The sequence below is a fragment of the Heliangelus exortis genome, chromosome 2 (assembly GCF_036169615.1).
Source record: "Heliangelus exortis chromosome 2, bHelExo1.hap1, whole genome shotgun sequence".
In the NCBI taxonomy this organism is placed as follows: domain Eukaryota; kingdom Metazoa; phylum Chordata; class Aves; order Apodiformes; family Trochilidae; genus Heliangelus; species Heliangelus exortis.
In genome coordinates this window covers 25,196,433-25,218,307 of record NC_092423.1, presented here as the reverse complement: position 1 = coordinate 25,218,307, position 21,875 = coordinate 25,196,433, and the positions used below count along the sequence as shown (strand labels likewise).

Below are 21,875 nucleotides of genomic sequence, written 5' to 3'. Positions count from 1 at the left end.
CAATGTGACAGAAGATCTAATGGAGTCTTCAGGTAAATTGCTTCATTGATCAATCTGCATCTCCATTAAAATTTTACACAGGTTTTCTGGTTTTATATTTGTCCAGCTTCAATGCCAAACAATCTGCTGCCCTTACCATTTTCCTGCTGGAGTCCTTTTGTTCCCCATATAACTATTACATCTAGAGACTGTTACCAGTTTGTCTTCATCTTGCAAGGTAAGACTGACTGAGGTCTGTGGTTCCAGGATAACAACTCAACATTGTTAAGACTCTCTGGTTTATCAATTGTCCTTCCTGAAAAGTGGATGTCAGAAACCTGGATTTCTGGCTGAACTGTGTTTACCATTCTCTAAGAAAATACAGGTGCCTGCCAATAAAAACATACCTCAGATACACTTGATGATGATGTGACCAATTGATTAAGTGTGACAACTATCAGAAATGTCAGCAACTCACAGAATTATGAACCCAACCTTATTCTGCACCAGAAACTGCTCCTCAAATGGGAACATGTGATGGTCTCTTGCTTTTTTCAAAGTTTTCAGTAGGCCCACTGTACTATAGTGAACCAAAATCTATAACTTCACAGCTTTTATTTGATTTATTTAGTTTTTAATACCCATATCTTTCTCTGGAGAACACTTCAGCAGCCAATAATCAGGCTGCATGCAGGATTTCTGCCAGCCTGGGTGAGCTCGTTATCTCTGCTGCTGTTAGCAGCAAAAAAGAGAGACCCTGATTGCCAAGACTGGGGCATTAGCAGCTTTGGAACTAATCTGCTCTCATCTAATGCCTGTGCTCAGCCTAGTGTTCTACAGCAAATTTGCAGCAGAACGGAGGAAAGGGGAAGACATTATGAGAGGGGATCCAGCAAAAGTGCCCTCCATCACAGAGAGTAAAACAGAGTGATACATTAAAATGAAGTAGAGTAACCTGGCTTATACAAATAAACAGCAATTAATATATGCAGCACTCAAAATAAGTCAGATATATGGTCTTGACATTTCTTAGAGAGAATACAGCAAAAGTGATTTCATGCTTTTTACTTGCTATGATGAGAGATCCACCAACATTTTGCTTTCCAGGTTTGACTTCTCCATAGCACATACATGCTTGAGTGTACTCGTCCACACATACACACCCTGAGCACATCTACCTGCACCCAATGAGAAACCAATTGCCACCCAGTAGTATCCACAGGCCACAGATATTCCCTGAGGCCTGGACAAATTCATCGTGAAATGTGAATTACCAGAAACCAGCCACTCCAGGCAAGCACCTGCAAGTGGCCTTCCCAGGACAAAATACAGCCCCTTCAACACCAGAGAGGATGGCAAGCAAACTGGTGGACTATAAACCAGGTCTTGGGATGCCCACTGAATTTCTAATATGGCCACAAGCCAGAAAATGAATCCAAAATGAAAGCCCACAAAGCAGTGTCATGAGCTTTGGGGGGGAGGACAAAGTCCGTCCTCCTCCCTTAGGGTACGTGGTAACTTGCTTTCATCTGTTGCTGCTGAAGGGATTTGAAGTACTAGTATAGGTCAGAGGTAAATAAATTCTTCCAAGGTCATTTCACAATCTTAACATCAAAAAAATTCACACACTAAGGTTCAGAAGAAAACCAGGAATTTAGATCTCTCCAATTCATATTGTCACAGTTATGTGCAGGATTGTGGGAAATAACTTTGTCTTGAACAGCAGACTGTGCTTTGCTTAAAACCAATTTTTTTCTGCTCAAACTACTTTGATTTGCTAAAATCTATTGCACTTACTTATGAATGTAGCATTACACTATTTTCTGTGTTTTGAACTGACATATCTTACAGGTTAGGTCATTTCTACCAAACAACTTCCATTGCTTCTAGCAGGTAGATGTGGGAAAAGGGCTGAGCAGATTTCAACAATCTGTGCAACCTGCACACCACAATGGGCAACGTCTGCAGCAGGCTGAAGAGGGACACAGTTTAAGTTCAGCTTACAGAAGTGTGACATTTCTAAGCAGAAGACTGGTGTGGTATGAAATCTGGTGACACTGGTGTTGATGTCTGCAGAGGCATGGTGTCTGCTCCTGACAACTGTTAACTGCAGAGAGAAACCACTGTGTTTTCAAGCCATTAGCAGAGTCTTGGCTCAAGGATTTGGATAAGCCAGAAGCTCAGCTTTATGTTGAATCACTGTGAGAAGAAGAGAGCTACTACAACCCACATTTCACATTTCTCAAAATACACAGTGTAGTTGCTTGGACACCTCCTAACTTGAACATATGCTACTTTGCCAGCATCCTCCTTCTTCCTTTTCTATTTCAGAGCAGGAATTATTTTGGTATTGCCACTTCATTTCCCATTTCAGCTGTACTAACAAAGATAAGAAGGTTGCTCTTACACCCATCCCTTACACACACCTCACCACACTTTTCCAACAGGAAAAGAGCTGCTTCCCTCCTATTCTGCCCAAAGCTCTGATTAAGGCAGAATTGCCAGTGGATCCTGGAGTATTTCAGTCTATTTCTCTACAAGCTTTTCCCTGCCACTGTCCAAGGCACACACTGTGGTAAGCAGACACACAAGAACCCATGGCAGCCCGGCCTTATGACTGGGAGGACTCCAAGGAGGACTGGTTATGTGAAAAAAGGTAACCCCCACGAGTAGCAGGTTCTACCACTGAGCATTTCCCTCTGCTTTTAGAATATATCCAGTTATATAAATTATATATTATAACTTATTATCCAGTTATATAAACTATATATTAAGGACTTTCTGTGGACCAGTTTAGAAGTGTAAGTTCAACTCTTCCGTCCAGTATGGTGTATGGGGCTCGTAGCTTAAGATCTGTTTGCTGCATGCATTTATTTACCTCCAAGACCAGCCTTACTGGGTGGTAAGACACAGTGGAAAATGCAGAATCAAAAGTACACATTAGATACAGCACATTCCCAGTTACAGAAGCAAAGGTAAAAATGGGAAAGTAAGAGCAAAGTAAAAAAAACCCCAAAATATTTACTCAAGGCTATTGACTGTGTGTCTTACCTTCCTATGGGTCCCAGATCTCCCGAGTCCTGGCTGCCTGCATCACTGGGTGTGCTCACTGATTTCGAAGAGGGAGACATAGGGGTTGGGACTAAATAATGAAAATAACAGGTATCCCATGTTAACACATGCAGCGACTGCACTGATGAAGAGCAGTGTCAGACAAATCAAAACCAATGGACCAAAACGATAGTGGATGAATGAGTAGGAGAGTTTGAAATGGTGAAAGCAAATAAGGAAGGAAAGAAAAAGAAAAGGAAGAGAGTCAAGTGAATTTTAAGTCTTGTGGAAGTGTTAAAACTGACATGAATTTAGACAGGACTGAAAGCCCAATGGGAATCTACAGCTAATCAGTGGAGAAGGTAGCTGTGGAAATGAAACAGCACTTGTTTTCTTGGGTATACTTTAAAGTTGACTTGCAAAAGATTTTAAAAGTATGAAGAGATATCAAGGGCTTGTCTTGTCAAAAAACTAAGTGAACTCTTCTGCTAAAGTCAAATCAGCAATAGAACAAGCATGTTTTTTAAATTTTGGATTTAAATCAAAAGCCAGTGTCCACTAATATGGTCTAAGGCTGCAGTGTGACAGCCTTGGACAAAAAAATAAAAGCTAAATAAAGAAATCCAGCTAAGTTAAAATCATTTCCCAAAGACAGTGAGAATACATATTAGTTTGCTCAGTGGTCACGTTTTCTTAAGTAATTCAGGTCATATGAAGTTTCCATTTTGGGTGGGACATGATTTCAACACTCAAGGAAAATATTCCCTTGGGTTAGATGCTATTTGCTCGAGTTCTAGAAATTAATTTCTCTTTTGAAGCATGTTTCATGCAAAGGCAGATTTGTTTCCTGAAAAAAGAAAGGAAATTCACAGCTCAAGATCAGCCTGAGTTAAAGCTCTTCAGCAAGAAGATATAATAAAAATTAAAAAGTAAATATATCCTGATTTCTTTTTAAATGGTTTCTCAAAAATATTTCAAGTGCAGAGATGGCTCCAGTCAAGATTTAATGCAAGTGTTCCTCAAAGCAGCCACATTGAATAAAACACAAAAAGGTGTTTAATGCAAGAGCAAAATTTCTTACTTGGTATTTCCTTTTATAAGTTTAATGTAGTAAAACTTTAAATTATTTTGTTATGGTCTATAATGCATAATGACAGACCAGTACAAGAGATTTGGATTTTCCATGTGGTCAAACATTTAATACAGATTCTCACTAGAGACTGCCACAGAAGTAACTGCAGCATGAAAAGTGAAGTCATTTTCACCACAGCCCTTTGGCAGGTTACGGGTGTGTTGTGGATCTTTATGTATTCCAAATTCCCAGTTGAATCCGGGTATCATATCCCTATGTGAAGGCAGAATTAAAGCCTCCTTTATTTATTGATTGTGAGTGCACATACAGGGAATGAAAGAGTACAAATTACTATTGTTTAGCTACAAGAATAGATAGGAATTTAAAATTTGCAATGTGAATATATATGTTTAGTTAATATGATAAGGAAATATATCTTAATTTTAGATAAAAATGAGTATTTAAAATTCTAGAACATCAAAATTGTATCTGATTTTATAATATAATGATATTATTTACAAACCATGGAGTCATAGAACAGGTTGGGTTGGAAGGAATATTTAAAGGTCATCTAGTCCAGCTGTCCTGCAGTAAGCAGGGACAGCTTCAGTTAGATCAGCTTGCTCAGAGCCCCATCCAACCTGACCCTGAACATTCACAGGGATCGGGCTTCTACCACCTCTTAGGGCAACCTGTGCCAGTGCTTCACCAGCATCATCGTAAAAAGAATTATTCCTCACATATTTTATTATACACAAAAATAACTTAACTGTTCCTTGTCAGAGAATTCTTTTGAGAAGTGGTGCTTAAAAGCTTCAGTTACTATATCACAACTTATAAAAATACTAACTTTTCTTAATAAATGTTGGTTGATGTAAGTTATGAATTTAAATCCCTATTTAGAATCTCACAATCTACTTGTATATATAAGAGAAGGGAAGAAAAGGAAAGGGAATTCCTCACTTAAGGGCCAACCAGTGAGACATAACTTAATAAGGTAACCAATATTTGGATTCTATAAACTTTTCCATATATATTTTTAAACTGGGGATACCAGATTCTAGAATCAAAATATAAAAAACAAAACAGAGGGCAAGCACATGAAACCAGATCTAGAATTTACAACAATGATTTGGTGATAAGCTTTTTGCTCCTTGTGTCTTGTCTTTTTATTTCCTTTCTCCAGTTTTACTTTATTTTAAAAGAAAATAAGTGAGAGTTCCCACATGGCTATGCTCCTCCTTCCTGAGAGAAAGATGAACTTTGAAACAAAACTCGGGACTAATGAAGTACAGAATTTATAATATTATTTTGTAGGTTCTTGGATAGATATGAGAAAAGATAAAACAGTCCATCAGAAAAGAAATCACTGTATGCAAAACCAACTTGCATTACATTCACAAAAACTTCCTGAAGAAATGAAACAGATGTTTTGGGCAATGACAAGTACTCAAAAAAGCCATGAGCTGGTACATGTGAATGGTATGGCAGGCACCCAAACAGAAGAGTTCACTTCACTAATACAGCCAAAAATCAAAAAGCCAAGCATGCTTTAATAGAAAGAATGCATTCATTTTGGCAGAGCTGAATGCTTCATAGAGTTCTTCTCTTAAATACCTAGAGGTGGTTCTGGGGATATACCAATGCTCTGTAACAAAGCTTCTGTCTCTCTTCTTTTGCGGTCTAAGTCAGAATCTTCCTGAGCTGGCTCCTTCTTCTGCTGTAGATCAGCCTGGGTTAAACCAAAACCAAACAGAAAAGTTCCATCCACATATAATTAGCTCTAGCAATTAAGTGTGTAGAAAATATTTATATGCACCACTGCTTAGGCACACTTTGACGTTCACTTAGATATATTTAGATAATTTATAATTCAGATAATTTATACTCTATTTATCAGTAACATTATTTTTCCCTGAATGCATAGGAAGATTGATTTGCAAATACATGTGCAAGGATTTTTATAGTACACTGATTAACATCTTCTGTCTGTCTCTCATCAAATGCAACTTGTTCAGCTAACGCAAAAGCTAATCAGATAATAACATGTATCATTGCCCTGAATAAAAATGACCCTTCCTACCTATTCAAGGATCAAGAAAAAAAGTTCTACTGGATATTAGTGATGTAGCCTAAGGGCCTACATTTGGTCCCAAGCACTTGATGGTAACTAAAATACTTCCTCATAAACATCAACATCTAACGGGAGCAAAGGAAAGTACTAACATATCTAAAATAGGATTTTGACAGCAATGGGCATTAACAGGTCCAGAAAGACCCCCTCCCTCATTGCTTAGATATCTATATCTACACCTATGTGGGGTTTCCACACATAAGCCTCCTCCTCATCAGGTCTACTGGGACCTTGAAACAGGAGGAGCAACATCTGAATTAGCCAGAATCCCTTACATTTGGCCCATCGTTCCCTGGTTTAGTAACACTGAAGGAAAACACCAATAGCCCAGCTCAGTGGTTAGAGTAGTCTCTCGAAAGAAATAGGCTTGCAGCCCTCCTCCCAAGCAGATGAGGGAACCAAACCTGTGTCCCACTTTGTGCAGTAACCAGTAATGAAAGAAAAACAAAATGCAAGTGGCCATGTCCTTCACCTTATCATGTCCTAAATACAGAAATCCCAGCATAGTTCTTATAGAGACTGTCTGGTGGCATCTGCCTCTATACTTTGGATCCTAAAGTTGCTTCTAAATTGACTGAGCCTACTTAAGCTCCACACTATGAGGTTTTCCTTCCTGCCTAAACCAGAGTGTGGGACACAGGGGATGTGCAAAGTGCCTCAGCCTGGGGTTGATGCTGGTGCAAGCACAACAGAAAACCTGGAAGTTTAGAAGCATCCCCATGTTCTCCCATTTGCATATAGCCAGGATGCAAAAACCAATGTTTTGCAGATAACAATAAAGCTCATGCATATTCCTGTGCTCAGCTCTTCCCATGAGCTAGCCTGAAGTATATCACAGGACACAGGGTTGTAGACAACCCTTCTGCACCAGTGTACATGGATAAGCACCAGTACCCCTCATTTACAGTGTCACTGCCAGGCACAGCAGAGTAATCTGGAGAGATGGGTGTCCTGAGCTGAATCTGGCTATCGGGGCCAGTGGAAAGTTCCAGCTACCACAAGATCTTCACCAGGCATAAAAACAGAGGCAGGGGACAAAGGAAAGGACTTAATAGCTTCCTCCAGCCATTCAGTTGGCTCCCTTCCCTCTTATTCATTAACAGGCCAGTAATGAAGACTGAAAATGTTAACCTTTAAAGTTCTGCTTACAGAGGACTCTCCTAGTGACTCCAGGAGCCTCGTTTGGGTGTGTGTGTGTGTGTTTGCTGGTAACTGCACAAAACTGGCTCAAATGAGAAAAAGATTAAAAAGACAGCCAAAACAGGAATGATGAATTCTTGGATCACATCACATTTCCGCAGTAATTCCATGAAATTCATGTACAATATTAAAGTGTCAGTTTAAAAGGAAACCAGTTATTAGTAAAGGATAACAGGTGCTTTAAACTATGGTAAGTGTTGACATTTGAAGGAAAGGAAACATAATCACTTAATGCTTCCCTGACTTTGCATGAAAATGAATATCCACTCCCTGTCAATTCTCACCTCTATTGCACTAAGTGACTGAATAAAAAGAAGTACAAATCCCTTAATGAAAAACCTAATGCATATTGTCAAGGACAAATAAACTAATATGTCAATCAAACTTTAACAGAACTGATAGGTGCACCCATGCCAGAAGATGAAAATGCAATTGCAATTATGTTTTACTTTACTAGAGAATAATAATCGTAAATCTGTTACCTCAGTTAGTAATCAAACTAGTCTTCAGAGCACAAAAGTACATATTTAGATTGTAATGGCTTGAAAAAAAATGCAAGCCCCTTTCTGTCTTCTGTCTTTCACTCCTTTCCCTTCCATTGAAGGAGAGCCCAGGAAAAAGCACTGTGGCAAATCAATTTCTCTTTCTACACACACATACACATCATGATGTCCAAATTGTTGTCATCTGACAGTGCACTGGTTTTAAAAGCAATTCCCTCATCCCAATTTTTTTACTACAAATAAGCATTTTGATTTTAAGGTTAGACTGATGTGGGTTCACATGATGGACACCTTGAGGTACCAAGATGTCAAACATTAGCAAGACCCTTCTGCAGGCATGAGCCTTCTCATGGGTGCTTCTGCATATTTACCTCTTTCTTCTTTCTTTCTTCCTCCTTCCGTTTCTTTTCTTCTCTTATCTGAGCCAAACGCTGCTTTTTGCGCTCAAGTTCTGCTTTTAAATCACTTTTGTCTGACATTTTGACTCTGCTGGAAACAAAATCATGAAAACCAAGGTGAAAACAAAATTAAAAGTTTTCCCTATTTATTGAAAAAAGCAACTCAATTATACAAAAAATAGCGTTTGTAAAATAGCTGCCAGTATATTTCTGTATAAACACTGTCCCTTGGACTACACTGGAGAGCAGGATATTTGTTACACAGTCCTTCTTTCAGCAGCCCTGCCAGACTATAGGTCCCAGATCCATAACTGGATTTCAGTTTTAAATACAAGAACTACATCTGCCCCAGCCAGCCCTGGGCACGTTAGACAAGTAACAATTTTATTCATACAAACTGGAAATATGAGAGCTTTTGAGCTGCTGCCTTGGGGGCCATCCCAGGATCCCCTCCCACTGGTACAGCCCCACACAAACCACTGCCTCCATCTCAGCATCCTTCACAGACTCACCACACCAGGGACACCCTCACCAAGCTATGGGCTATTCTGCTCAGAAATCTCCCCCACCATTCCCAGGGAAAGCTGGGTCATTCCCCTCAAAAGCCTGCATGCAGACAAGGCACAAAATCAGGCAACCCAGAACACCCAAGTTCCTCTTCAACGAAGCAACACATTGCTCCATGGCAGTATCATGTTCAGACCATCTTTCCAAGAGGCAGGAGACATGCATAATATTTCTGATTCAACTCCAATCAAGCAAATTTGGCAGAAGTTTTTCTTCTTAGCTACTAAAAGACCACCCTGTCATTTAGTTTAAACGTAAGTCTCTGTAGGACAGTCAAGCCACTCTGTGTTTCAAATCTCTCTCAACATATGCTGTTTTCATATGAGTCTTGAAAATGAAGGATAAAGAGATATAAAGTCACATCAAACAGAAACAGAGACAGATCTCTAAAGAACACAGGATACTAATCTTTTTTATACAGTTTTTAAATCCCACCAGTGTTGCACAAATCTGTACCATGTCACAGATGATTTATTTATTTTCTGACATCATCATCATTATGGGCTGTCATCTAACTGTATCAATACTCATTTTCTTATTATCACCTTACTTCAAAGAGAGTCCTCACTAATATAGACACTCATGAAAAGAGTTAACTGTGTCTCTCCTACCAATTCACACATCACTGACCACATCCACCTGTGTAACCCAGAATCAATCAGATCAGCCATGTATATGCAAAGGAGTCTACTGTTTATTTGATGCACAGGAAATTTAAACAGCAACTCTCCCTTAACAGTAACAAGAACTCCACCCATTTTACTGCCTGGATGGGCAGCTGGAGACTAAATCTATATGCTAAAAATTATATGAAACTTTTACCCATCATAAATTGCACTGCTGTCATCAGCTTCCTCCTCAAAATGTTGAAAGCATAGTTAGCCCATAATGTGGAGGATATTGTCAATAAAATGTCATCTGCACACTAAATGCAACCTCATCCCCAAATGCTTTGCTGCCTTTGCAAGAATTTTCCTTTAATGATCGGAAAGAATAAAATGTGGAACCATAAGAGAAAACTGTCCAATGGACATGGCAGCATAAGAGCAGCATGAGGGATGCCAGAGGGGCCAGCACACCTGCCTCTGTGTGTGGATCACACCAGGGATGCTAACACTTCCCAGTCAAATTCCCAGCTGGAGTTACACCAGTCTGGCTCACACCATCAGACTGTAACTGCAATCACTGTAAGATTCTGCACTTTCTTCAGGAGAGCTGCCCATCCTGGTGAGGTACCCTGCAGTAATTCAAGGCCCAGGGATGCCTGGTTCAATCCACATCAACTAATAACTAAATAATAAATGGTATAACTAGGAAGGACATTAAACTGCCAGCAAACTGTACCACTGCCTTGATGTGGAGGAACATCATTTCTTTATTCCTCCATCGCTCTGGGCCTACTCATGATAACATTGTTTTCAGTTAGAGAAAGAGAAATAAAAACAATCAGAAATACTGCATATGATATCAAGAAAACTAATCAGTAGTACTTTAACAACAGTAATCTGTGTGATCAGCTGACGTCAGTGAGCTATTGTTTGCATGAGAAATGCCCAGAAAACAAGATAAGCTTTTTAATGGCAGTGCAGATAGTATTTTGCCTACCAATTTCCTCAGGATTCGTGGGTCTCTCTCAGATAGGGCTGAAATCCCATTCAAATTCATTTTCCTAATCTGTTGCACACATTTGAATTCTTATTATGAAATTTCCCCTCAGAACCCTGCAGACTAGATGGAGTTTTTGCATCCTTTTAGTTCTGCCATTTGGCAACAGAGTGCGAGCTCCTGTTTCTATGTAAAAAATATGCAAATGCATTTTAAGGCTCATGATAGAAACCTGGAGGGTTTAGCATCCCTTTCAAGCTGTTTGTCAGATATCAATGAATGGCTTTCTAAAAATTCGTTCCCGTAATGTCAGGGAAGCCAGATAGCTTTTTCCAATTTGAGCATCAATGATTTAGTGCCTGGCCCCCTTCTTTACAATGCTTCAGTCAGGGCGATCAAATCCTATTATAACCTTGCCCTATTTTTAAGAAAACATACAACAAAGATGATGTGTTAAATCTCCTTCAAAGAATGCTGCCAGAACTGAGTTATAGAAAGAAATTAATCTCCCATTACTTTCATCCTGCATATATTATAGTCATGCCTTAGCTCCCCTCTCTCCCCCACAAGCAGCTCACCAACTTTCAGACTGGCTTTTCACAATTTTAGTACAAACTGAACACCAAGGGTATGTAAGCATCTTTTTCAGATGTCATCAACTCAGCAGTGAGAAATAAGGCAAACCTGCTTGTCCTCCACTTGGCATTAGCCATGCAGTTAATACTGTATTCACTACTGGGAACAAATTTTTAATAACTGCCCTTCTGAGCACTAAAAGGGATGTCACACCAAAAGAGATAAAGGCAAACATTAAAAAAGATTTACTGTTAACATTCTCTGCACTGCTGAATGACAGTCCCAGGCTTACTTACAACCTAATCTTCTCCAGTCTTATTTCTCTCTACCTCTTTCTTCTCTCAGCTACCTGAGATTGTAGCAAGGTGGGCTCAGTCTCTTCTACCAAGTAACAAGGGATATGACACGAGAAAACAGCCTCAAATTGCACCAAAAGAGGTTTAGATTGGCTATTAGAAGAAACTTCTTCCCCAAAAGGGTTATCAAACACTGAAAGAGGCTGCTTAGGGAGCTGGTTGAATCACCATCCTGGAGGTGTTTAAAAGATGTATAGATGGGGTGCTTAGGGACTTGGTTTAGCACCTGACTTGTTAGTTAGGTTAATGGTTGGACTCAGTGATATTAAAGGTCTTTTCAAACCAAACAATTACATGATTCTATAAAAAAATTAACCATGAAGTGCTCAACGCACAATGGATAAAATAAAACCAAAGAAAATTATGACTGCACAATATTTATAAGTGGAAAAAGAAGATAAAATATTCCCCTCCTCTTAAAGCCTCTTCTTTATATCTTATAGAAAATCATCTTGCCTGCATGCTTATGAAAAAATAAACTCAAGTTTCAAATATGATAGGAGACAAACAAGCCTACAGATTTCATTGCTTTTTGGTGTTTGGGGGGTTTTACCTGCTGTTTATTAAGAAGGCTGCACCAGACTAGAGTTCTATTCACCATTTCATGAGCCTCAAACTCACATTTTAAGACTTATTATGTTGTTCTTTCCATTATAATCTCCATTGCTATTACCAAGGGGATTCATTAAATACTGCTACATGTGGTATTAGTCATCCTATATAACTAATTATAAATAATTGATTCATTAGAATACTTTTCCAAATTAAATAGACAGTATCTAGTACTTCTAGATGCTGTAAATGTATTATTTATGTCTTCATAAAGAGACAGCTACTCGTGAGTCCACAACTTCAAAATGTCTTTAGTTTGAAAGGCAAACACAGTTGCACAATAAAATACATTACTCTTTTTTCTTTCTTTTTGGTTTTCAAGAATGGGTTTACAGAGTGGGAGTACTATTACTATTGGAACCAGTACATATGGAGTTTTCTACTAGAAAAAAAATTCATTTCTATTCTGTACTATATTTGTCTCTATTTTATACAAACTAACACATTCCCTGCAGTTAGTAATATTATACATCTTTACGACACAAAAAATTCCCATAGGCAATAACTATGATTTTTACAAGTGTAAAGTCTGCATGCAAAGTCTGAAATTGTACAAAGCAGATAAACATCTTTGGTCTGCAACAAAACAGGGAGAGCTTTACCCTTGCATATATGCATTCTAATCCATGGTATTCATTTGAAAATAATGTTTGAAACACACTTCAAATGGGCAAGAGGGACTAGAATCATCTTCTTGACAGTAATTTTCAAGTAAACATAAGAGTAGCTCTTTTCAACATGCATCAGAATTTGTACTTGACTTCACCTGAATAAGAGAAATACTTTTGCTAAGTAGGTGTATCAATGTTTACAAGATCACAGCCCCAGCCAAATATTTGCAGCTGCAAAAATTTAGCATTTGCAGTATTTTAAGGAATCTCCTGTGTGATGAATTCAGGGAATCACTAAGTAAAACTGCAGAGACTAAGTATTTTTTTCTACATAGCCCTGAGGCACAACAATCGGGATTTTTTTACATTGCATATGTGTATTTATCTATAAATAAATATGGTTGTTAAGAGTTAGATTTCAGGCAACATACCATTTTTATCCTTAAGCTTCTGAACATTTCTAGCAGATGGGCAAAGGTCTTTTAGTGTGTTCTGTAAAGGTTTACAAATCACAGCATCCAAGGATTTGGTTCTGTGCTTCCTCCTGGTTGCTATGCAACAGGTCAGTGCATCTCTAGCCTATTGATTCTGAGGCTGACAGGGTGTGAGATATGTACCCACAACTGCTCAATTATACATCCCTTACAATCTATTACCATTTAATCTTTTCACTGCTGTTCTTTCATAACAGCCCTTCAACAAAATGAACTCAGTTACAGCAGAATTACAGGGTCCCTACAAAGCAGCATATGAGGAAAGCCCCACTATTGCCCATTCTTCCAGCACCAGGCAGTGTCAATGAAGCATCTCCTTCTCAGCACCCCATTCTCCCACCCCACCTTAGCCTCTTAAATTTACCATGACCTTCCCAATTCCATCAAGCACAGTTCCACAGAAGAGCCACCAAGGTTAAAGGGAACAAGCTGTTAGCAACAACTTGCTGGATGTAATTAAGAAAAACACAACATTCCAGCTAGGATCAGAATTAATTTAAATACTGCATACTACTATCAGATCACTTCTCTCACCAAAAATCCTCTCTTTCTATTGAGTTCTACATAACTGATTGTATGTATCCCACAAAGAAAAGTAGATTGTAAAAGAGATCTTTTACAGCCTCTTAGATTTTCCCTCAACAAGCATTAATGAGAACAATTATAACTGCACAGTGGTTTCAGGTGTGGTGCTGGGTGATGGTCCTCAACAATGCAGCCAGTTCTGATTTGTATCTCCTCAGGATCTTACCCAGCAATGATGCCCCAGTTAGGAAGAGTGGATGATTTTATTAGAACAGTCATCTGCATGCCTGACAACATTTTCATCTTGTGGAATACAAGATCTCTGGGTATTCTTGGTCAGTTTCCTCTCTCTCAGATTCTGTTTTTTTTACCTTTTACTGTCTGGTTGCAGTAAAACACTGGTATCCACATGGGACATATGGAACACAGGTACCCACATGGGGCATATGGCTGGGAATGGGCTTATCACAATTCTGAAACTTTGTGATTCTACATTCCCCACATATTAAGTGGTCTCATCAGTTGTATTATGTTATCTTCTGTGAATTTCCCAGCTTGCTTCAGAGAGGAAGCACAGGACTTAGCAGGATAGTTTAAGAAAGTTTTCTGATATTCAAAAAGAACTAAATGTAAGCTAGAAGCTGGTAATATTTTAGAATAGATAATGTGAGAGAGATGACAGAACCTAATCCTCATCTGCAGCTCACTTACCTAGGAGAAAAAAAAAAAATTAATAAAAAGTTTACTGAATTAACACTGAGGAGACATGATCTTCATTTAAAGACTTCAAAATCAATACTAAAACTGACTATTATTAATATTGCATTATCTTATCATTTTGTTCAAGAAGACTCACATGTTTGTATGTCAACATGGTTGTCCATACTTTTCTGCTTCCCTGTCCTCTGATTCATTGATAAGTAAACAATGTACATAAAAAAGGGCTGCTCTAAGAGAAAGGGAGAACATCAGTAGTAAGGCTGCAGCATCTTTTTTTCCATCTTCCAGAGACTGTAATATAGTCTTCTGAGTTCTACACTTTAAACATAACAGAGAAAAAACCCTAAAGTTCTATGATTTATAAATATCAGACTCAGATAGTACTGAATTTGAACAGGGTTTTTGAATATATTTGAAGAGGTCCTTAAAGGCTGAGAAATTATACTTTTCTGTATTTTCTGCTATTAATCAACTTTCTGTGAAAAAGAAAATATTGTGGGAAATAATGGAACAGTTTTCCCACGGGCTCATTCAGTACAAACAGAGAATGGAATCACTTTTTTTTTTTTTTTTTGTCTCCAGTACAATACCCTCCTATCCCACCAGCACAATTTTTTTTGTATTATTATTACTACTATGGAGATAGTGAAAGGCAGGAATACAACATTCACAGGCTTTGCCAAATGCAACAGATTATGTCCATGAATAGCTAACTGCACACTAGGGGGTATGATCTAGGTCAAATTTCTTGTTTCATTCCAAAAGTTTATAGATTTGTATGACATTCATTACTTAATGCACCAGATGTCTTACACCCATACGTATACATATATATATACATATTTAACATGAACTGTCTTTACTCTGTTTTTTTCAGAATTAATTTGTGTTCCTAGCCAATGAAAACTGGCAGAAGTTGACAGTCTGTAACAAACTGCTCTGAGCATGTAACAAAGCTCTATGACCAGTCAGAGGTAGAAAAGGACAAAGAAAATAAGAATTCATTCGGGGCAAATTGAGATCTGAGATCCTTCAGGATTATAATACAAACCACCTTCTGGTTCAGCAACTGCTCAAAATGTAACTAGAAACAAACTGGTGAAAAAAACCCTACGTCATTTGACTTTGAATAGTGTGATTAATGAAAAATGGTGATTCTTTTCTATTATTGAAGAGAACACAAATGTATTATGGAGCAAGCCACACGAGTTCAGACAGTCTCCCAACCTTGTTTGTGCTGTGAGAATTAGAGGGGAGATTCTTTTAAGTGCTCAGTCAGTGGAATAGTCCTTAAACCAGGGCAGACAGGTTCAAATACAAGGAACCACATTAAATAGGAGTCTGCGTTGTTTGGGGTTTTTTGCTTTTTTATTTTTTTTCCCCTGTGACACTGCTTTGTTAAATATTTTAATTTCTGGAAAAAAATACAATAGCAATCATTTGAAATGTCTTTGCCCCAATTACCAAGTGACCTGGTAACCACTCTGATCCTAACAGTGGTGGCCTACTGTGAGAAACACGAAACAATGACATCCCTTGAATAGTATGGATTTAATACTGCTGCCTTTGCACTTTAAAAGCTACGATCTGTGTTAATGGATACAGAACGGAAGGGCTGAGCAGTCTGAAGCCAGAGAGATCCGTATTTTCCCTGCATGTGGTCCAGGATCTATAGTGATTAACTCTTAATACTAACATAGCATAGTTTGGGGGATAGCTTTTGCTGTCAAATTCATCCTGAAAATATTAAAGTCAAGCATTAGAAAAAGCTTGGAGATATTGATAGCAATAGATAAACAATATATCCTCTGTTATACTTATTTATGTTTAATCATACTAAGGAGTTTTGTATCTTTGCCTTATTGTAACTCCACATTGTCTGAACACAAAACACATGACAACTTTCTGCTGGACTAAGGTGAAAAATTAATAACTGAGAAACAGGATATGGAATTACTTGTACCACACCACAGATGAAGGGAGAAAAGAACAAGAAACTAAAATCAGTTCTGTCTCAAGGAGAGAAGGCAAAAGAGAAAACCAGTGAGGAGGAATATGGGGTTAAGACTAGAACTGAGGAAGAGAGAAAGGGTAGGTGTCAGAGGAGGATAGCAAAAAGGAAAAGGAATGTAAAGAGAAGATATCCCTGGAAACAAAAAGCTATGTCCATAAAAGATTCCCTCTGTAATTGTTTTCTGCCGAGTGGCAGCAAATGAGCCTTCTTCCTCTGCTAATTACTCATTAATTGCTTTAAGACCAAGCAAAGACAGACAGACAGTACCCAGGGAATACACAGGGTAGAACTGCACTGGTCCAGAAGGGCTCCAGGGTGGATTGTTCCTCAGGTTGATGTAATCTGTCTCTCCAGGTCAGGCAAGCTGATCCACATTCATGGGAGAAGCATTAAATATGAAAATAGGATAACATGTACTTTTACCTTAAGATTAACAGCCAAGAATCACAAGAGTCATCTAAACAGTGATCATTCATCAGGTTACACAGGTATGTGCACAGAGGTCAAAGCAGAAGTTACACAGGACTGCCTCCCAAATCTGTCAAGTCAATGCAAAGATTATCCTTGGCTTCAATGGAGCCTGAAGATATCTCATGTCTTTCAAAGAATGCACATAGCTGACTCCTGCCATCACTCTAGAGGGTAGAATCACCATCACAGAAGTCACAGAGAATCTCCTACTACTGAGAGCAGCACCAGGGCAGAGTCCTCTGCCCTTAAAATTTCAGCATGGAGTTGGGGTATGCTGCCCACAAAACACTTTCAGAACTCTCATTCCTGCTCCACACCTTCTGCTGCAGCAATGTGCTTCTGGACACTCACCAGAATGCTTTTGCCTCACAAGGGAAAACAAGAAGTGATGAAGAAGCACAGTAAAAATAAAATAAAATGAAAAAAATAGAAAGGAAGAAAGAAAGAAAAAATACAGGGGGTATAGTTTTAAGGTCAGGAGGAGTTGGGATGTCAGAGGTCTTATGATGATCAGAGGTCTTATGTCTATGAGATCTAGCAGCTCCCACATCAGTCTGCTTCCCAGCTTCCTGAAGCTCCTGCCATCTGCCTGGAAGTAGCCGTTTCCCAGAGAAGTTGGCAAGATGATGGGACCTAAAATGAACAGTACTGGGGGAAGAAGCTTATGTATACTGTACACTGCCTTATTTTGAGTGCTTGCAGATGGCCAAGTGCACAACAGTTCCCAATGCCATGCCTGACTAAAAGGAGCCAGCACGGTTTTAGATGGATAATTGCCAAGTAGCAAAAGGGACATATTGTGTCTATCTAAGATTCAGACTGAGCCAGGGTCTCAGGCTGTCACTGCAGCTTTTCAGAGACTTTTAAAAATATTTTTCAATTTTTCTGGTTTTTGAGCAGTATCATTCCTGCATTACCATTCCTGCCTGCATATATAGGTCAGCCGAGTAGAACACCAGATGATCCCTCACCTGGAAAGCAAGCCCTTATGGACACATAAATGTGTATTCACCTGTATAACTTGTGTTGCTCAGATGAACTACAATCAGCTGCACTGGCAAAAGCTCAGTTTTACTAATTCAACAACACTTTGCCAGCATGCTCCATCAGTATTCCTGCTGAAAAATGTCACTTTTACATTCAGACTAGGTCTATAGTCATCATGATTTGTTTCATTTAAGGTTTTTAAAAATAAAAATATGAAAGTATCACATGAGTATTGCACTAAGGTCATGATGTTTGGCTAAGGATGTAGAAAGCCTGAGGCCACATCTCTTTAGGTATTAATTTCTCCATGCACCTCAGTGGGCATTTCAGCGTTACCTTCCCCTAACTCCCCTGAACGTTAAAGACCACAGACAGGATAGAGAATCTTTCTGTTCATATCCCACCACCACCTCCAAGTAGCAGCTTGTTTCTGCATGAGGCATCAGTGACTCTGAAAGATTCCTAATTACTACTTCTGTTGTTGGTAAAACCACGGCAAAGAAGCTCAACAGGGCACTCAAGGCATAACAAGAGTCAATAAGCCTGAGTAGTGCTAGGGAGAGAACATGAATGTAATTTCAGCATCTGTGAAAAGTGAAGTTTGAGGAGCTGAAAGACAGCACATGATTACCTGAACCATTAGCAGAAAAAGGTGAAGCTTTGAAAAACAGCAGTGCCTTTCTATACTCTTATATCCCTCACCTGTTTCCCTCCCATCCCATTTCACCTCATTGTCCAATATTGTCCAAGGGTGACACCTCTACAACAACCCATTGTGTCCAGTTCTATCTAATAATTCCTCTCTCTCTTCTTGCAGATTGGAAAACTGATGGCAGTAAGGTCAATTCTTCAAACATGTCTTACTAAAGAAAAGGAGTCCAAGAGACTTGATCTGTCAATGCATTTGAAAATAAAGCAGGTAAGTTCTTGCTGTATCATGTAGACTACCTACACTGAAGACAGCTGCTAAAGCAAGGCTTTTATCTATAAGAGACATAACAGGAACAAGGAACCTGAAGCTGGAAAAACACAAACTGGAAAATAAACAAGTGCATTTCAATGAAAAAATAAAGCAACAGAAAGGCACCACAAAGGAGAGCAGCTCACTGCCCCTCCTCCTATAGAAAGAGCTGTAAGGTCAGCTTCTTAATTAAGATCTGCAGGGTACAAAAGAGTATTTGCCTGACTATTCTTTGAGTAGCAAGATTTCCAATTTTTTAATAATCACTGCATGTGTAGGGTGTGGTTTACTGCTGCTCATTTAACAATTCCTCTTTTACACTGTGGATAAGGCAGCACTGCAGTTAATGCATTTTTAAGGTAGACTAATTAGAGTCAAAGAGTAATTAGAGTCTCTAAACAAGAGTTAGGAGGAATCTAGCTGAACCAACTCGAAACAACCTTTTGGACCTCCCCATACCTGGCCATCAGAAGTCTTTCACACATAAAGGAAAAGGAAAGCAAGTCCCAACCCTCAAAATAGTATGTGCACAAGAAAAGCAGCTTCATAAGAGGTAGCACATTTTGTGTTTTTGTGGACTATAAATGGATGGTTTTGGGAAAAAAAAATGAAGCAGAGGTTGGTTATCAGAGTGAGTGCTCCCAGGGACAAAGACCTGGGTACAGCCCCCAAGGTTTGTGTTGAAGACAGACATTCTTGATAAGAAATGCTACACAGAAATCAAAGACAAAATTTTATCTACCTCACTAACTGTGGAAACACTTCGTAGACAAGTCCTCTCAAATGGAAAGTAAAAAGTGGAACTTAAAAGAACCAGAAAGGAAAACATGTAACTTCTTCCCATTAACTTAGCAAGAAAAAACGAAGCAGTTCAACAAAGCAGTTGTTAGTAACAGAAATCAAATTCATCACTGGGTCTGACAATACCATCTATCAGCCGACAGATAGTCCTGGGATTTAGATTTCAATTCAGAAACAGGTTTTGCAGCACTGTGCTTCATGATATTTAAAGCCATTTCAAAGGTAATTTAATGTCCTCACGCAGAAGCTAAGAGCTGACAAAACGCTGTGTGTCAGGATAAATTACCAGGTGCAAGTGCCAAAGACACGTGCCAAATTCATGTCAGGTCTTCCCATCTCATACCTCTTTAATAGCAGGTTAGATTGCTTGGTCTGCTGAGAATCCTTATTTTATATGTATTTATAGTTTAAATTTGTACTTTCTGTCCATGTCAATATTGACAGAAAAAACACACTTTAACCGGGTCAGTAAAAGAAGAGCTTTGACTGGGAAATATCGAGGAGCCTTATGCTCTGTGCTGACCCAGTGGGATTCCCAGGGCGATGGAACCATAATAACATCCTTTTGAAAATGTATTTCAGTGAACTACAAGTGAGAAAGGCCTCTTATTGATTTTCCCCCTTCTCTCACCCTTTTAAGGAATTACCTTAGGAGGGGGAAAAGATCTAATTTTCCATCTGCTGACGTCGTAGACTTGAGGAAACCCACTGTTCCTCACGCAGTGCAAAGAAATAAAGACGAGAAACTTTTTCCCACCCCGCTTTGCTTTACCCTGCTGGGCGCTGAGGCACAAGCCCCTCAGCCTGCGGCAGCCCCGCGGGGCGGAGCGGGACGGCGAAGGGGCCGATGCCGGTACCGAGGGGAGCCCCAGGGACCGCAGCAGGTGCCGGTGCGCCCGGCGGAGCGAACCGCTGCCTCCCCGCCCACTGCGTCCCCGTAGCCGAGCCGTCGGGGTGGAAAAGCTCATCCCCGGCCAGGGTCGGTCGGCTCCTGCGGGGCATCGGGGGATACCCCATAACCCTTCTCAGGCCGGGTGCCCGGGAAGAGCCTCAGGCCGGCCCGCCGAGGCCCGATGCGCATCCTCAAGAGCATCCCTCGCCCTGCTCCTCCGCCGCTAACGCCGGGCTCCCAAGGGGAGTCCCCGATCGCCCCCTCCGCCGCGGCACGGCGTCCCACTTACCTCTGCCGGCGCCCGGGAGATGAGGAGGGGCTCTCGGAGCCGTGCAACCCTCACCGAGCCCCCGCAGCTGGGGGAGCGGAGGACGCCCCGCTGCCCACGGTGCCGTGCCGTGCCGTGCTGTGCCGTGCCGTGCCGTGCCGTGCCGCAGGACCGCCGCCGCCGGCTGAATGTGCTGTCTCACGCTGGTCAGGCTCCTCCCGAGAGCCGCCGCCGCCGCCTTCCTCCTCCCGCCTCCCCCGCCCGCTCCCCCGGCAGCAGCACCCCCGCCCCCTGGCAGCACCCGGCGGGTCCGGGAAGAGGGAAGCGGGGCAGGTGGCGGTGCCGGGGCCTCCTAGGGGGGGGTGGAGCGACCCTCTGCCTGGTTGGTGCTCGGCTGGGCCTCGACCCCCGCACCTGCTTTCCCTCCCCCCAGCCACTTCCCTACAACTGTGGCTCGAACTGTGCTCCCCCCGCTTCTCCTGGGTCCCCTCGCTGTCACCCCTGGGTGTCACCCCCACATTGGCGCAGGTTTCTCCCCTGCAGCAGCCTCGCCGGCAGCTGCACGGCAGCCTGGCTATCAGCCCGACAACCGCGTCACCATCAGGCAAGCTGTCACCCACCACCTCAGCAGCCTTTCCACGGGGGCTGCAGTCACCAAGCCCGCAATGGCTTAGCCACCACACTCAAACCTGCCTAGAAAACACCGCCTCCCCCGCAATGCCAGCCTCACCATCAGCCCCTACTGCATCCTGGCCATCATTCCCACAGCAGCCTGGCCAATTGTCTGCAGGGCATCAGGCTCCTCATCATCTCCTGTCCCTTTGGAGAAGAACGAGGAGAGCTCCAGAGCAGGTGAACAGTCCCCAGCTTTTATGCTTAGTCGAGGGCAAGGCTGCTCAAATTTTTTGCTTTGTCCCTGTTTCCTTACACACAACTCCGGGGGGGGACAGGTACCAGATAGGAGGGCCAGACTCCTTCTGGCAGCACACTTGCTCCTGTCCCCTGTACTTACATCTCCTGAAGGAGAGCAGCCAAGCAGAGCTGTTGGAGGTAGTCCACATTCCTGCAGGTGACATCC

The 21,875-nt window shown here is 40.9% G+C and overlaps 1 protein-coding gene across 7 annotated transcripts in view; it reads right to left on the bottom strand.

Annotated features, from left to right (window-relative positions):
• The window catches only part of DYNC1I1 (dynein cytoplasmic 1 intermediate chain 1), a 184,435-nt gene extending 163,379 nt beyond the window's left edge, over nt 1–21,056 (bottom strand). For 2 of the 7 annotated variants that reach the window (XM_071735266.1, XM_071735269.1), the window contains exons 1-4: nt 20,819–20,954; nt 8,311–8,428; nt 5,720–5,834; nt 3,031–3,172 (exon numbers count right to left, since the gene is read on the bottom strand). In XM_071735266.1, coding sequence (XP_071591367.1) covers nt 3,031–3,172; nt 5,720–5,834; nt 8,311–8,418 — 365 coding nt within the window. In that variant the 5' untranslated portion in view covers nt 8,419–8,428; nt 20,819–20,954. Of the gene's footprint in view, nt 1–3,030; nt 3,173–5,719; nt 5,835–8,310; nt 8,429–20,818 lie in introns of all 7 variants that reach the window. The other 5 variants (XM_071735268.1, XM_071735273.1, XM_071735270.1 and 2 more) reach the window with 5 other exon arrangements.
• Between the last annotated feature and the right edge of the window lie 819 nt (nt 21,057–21,875).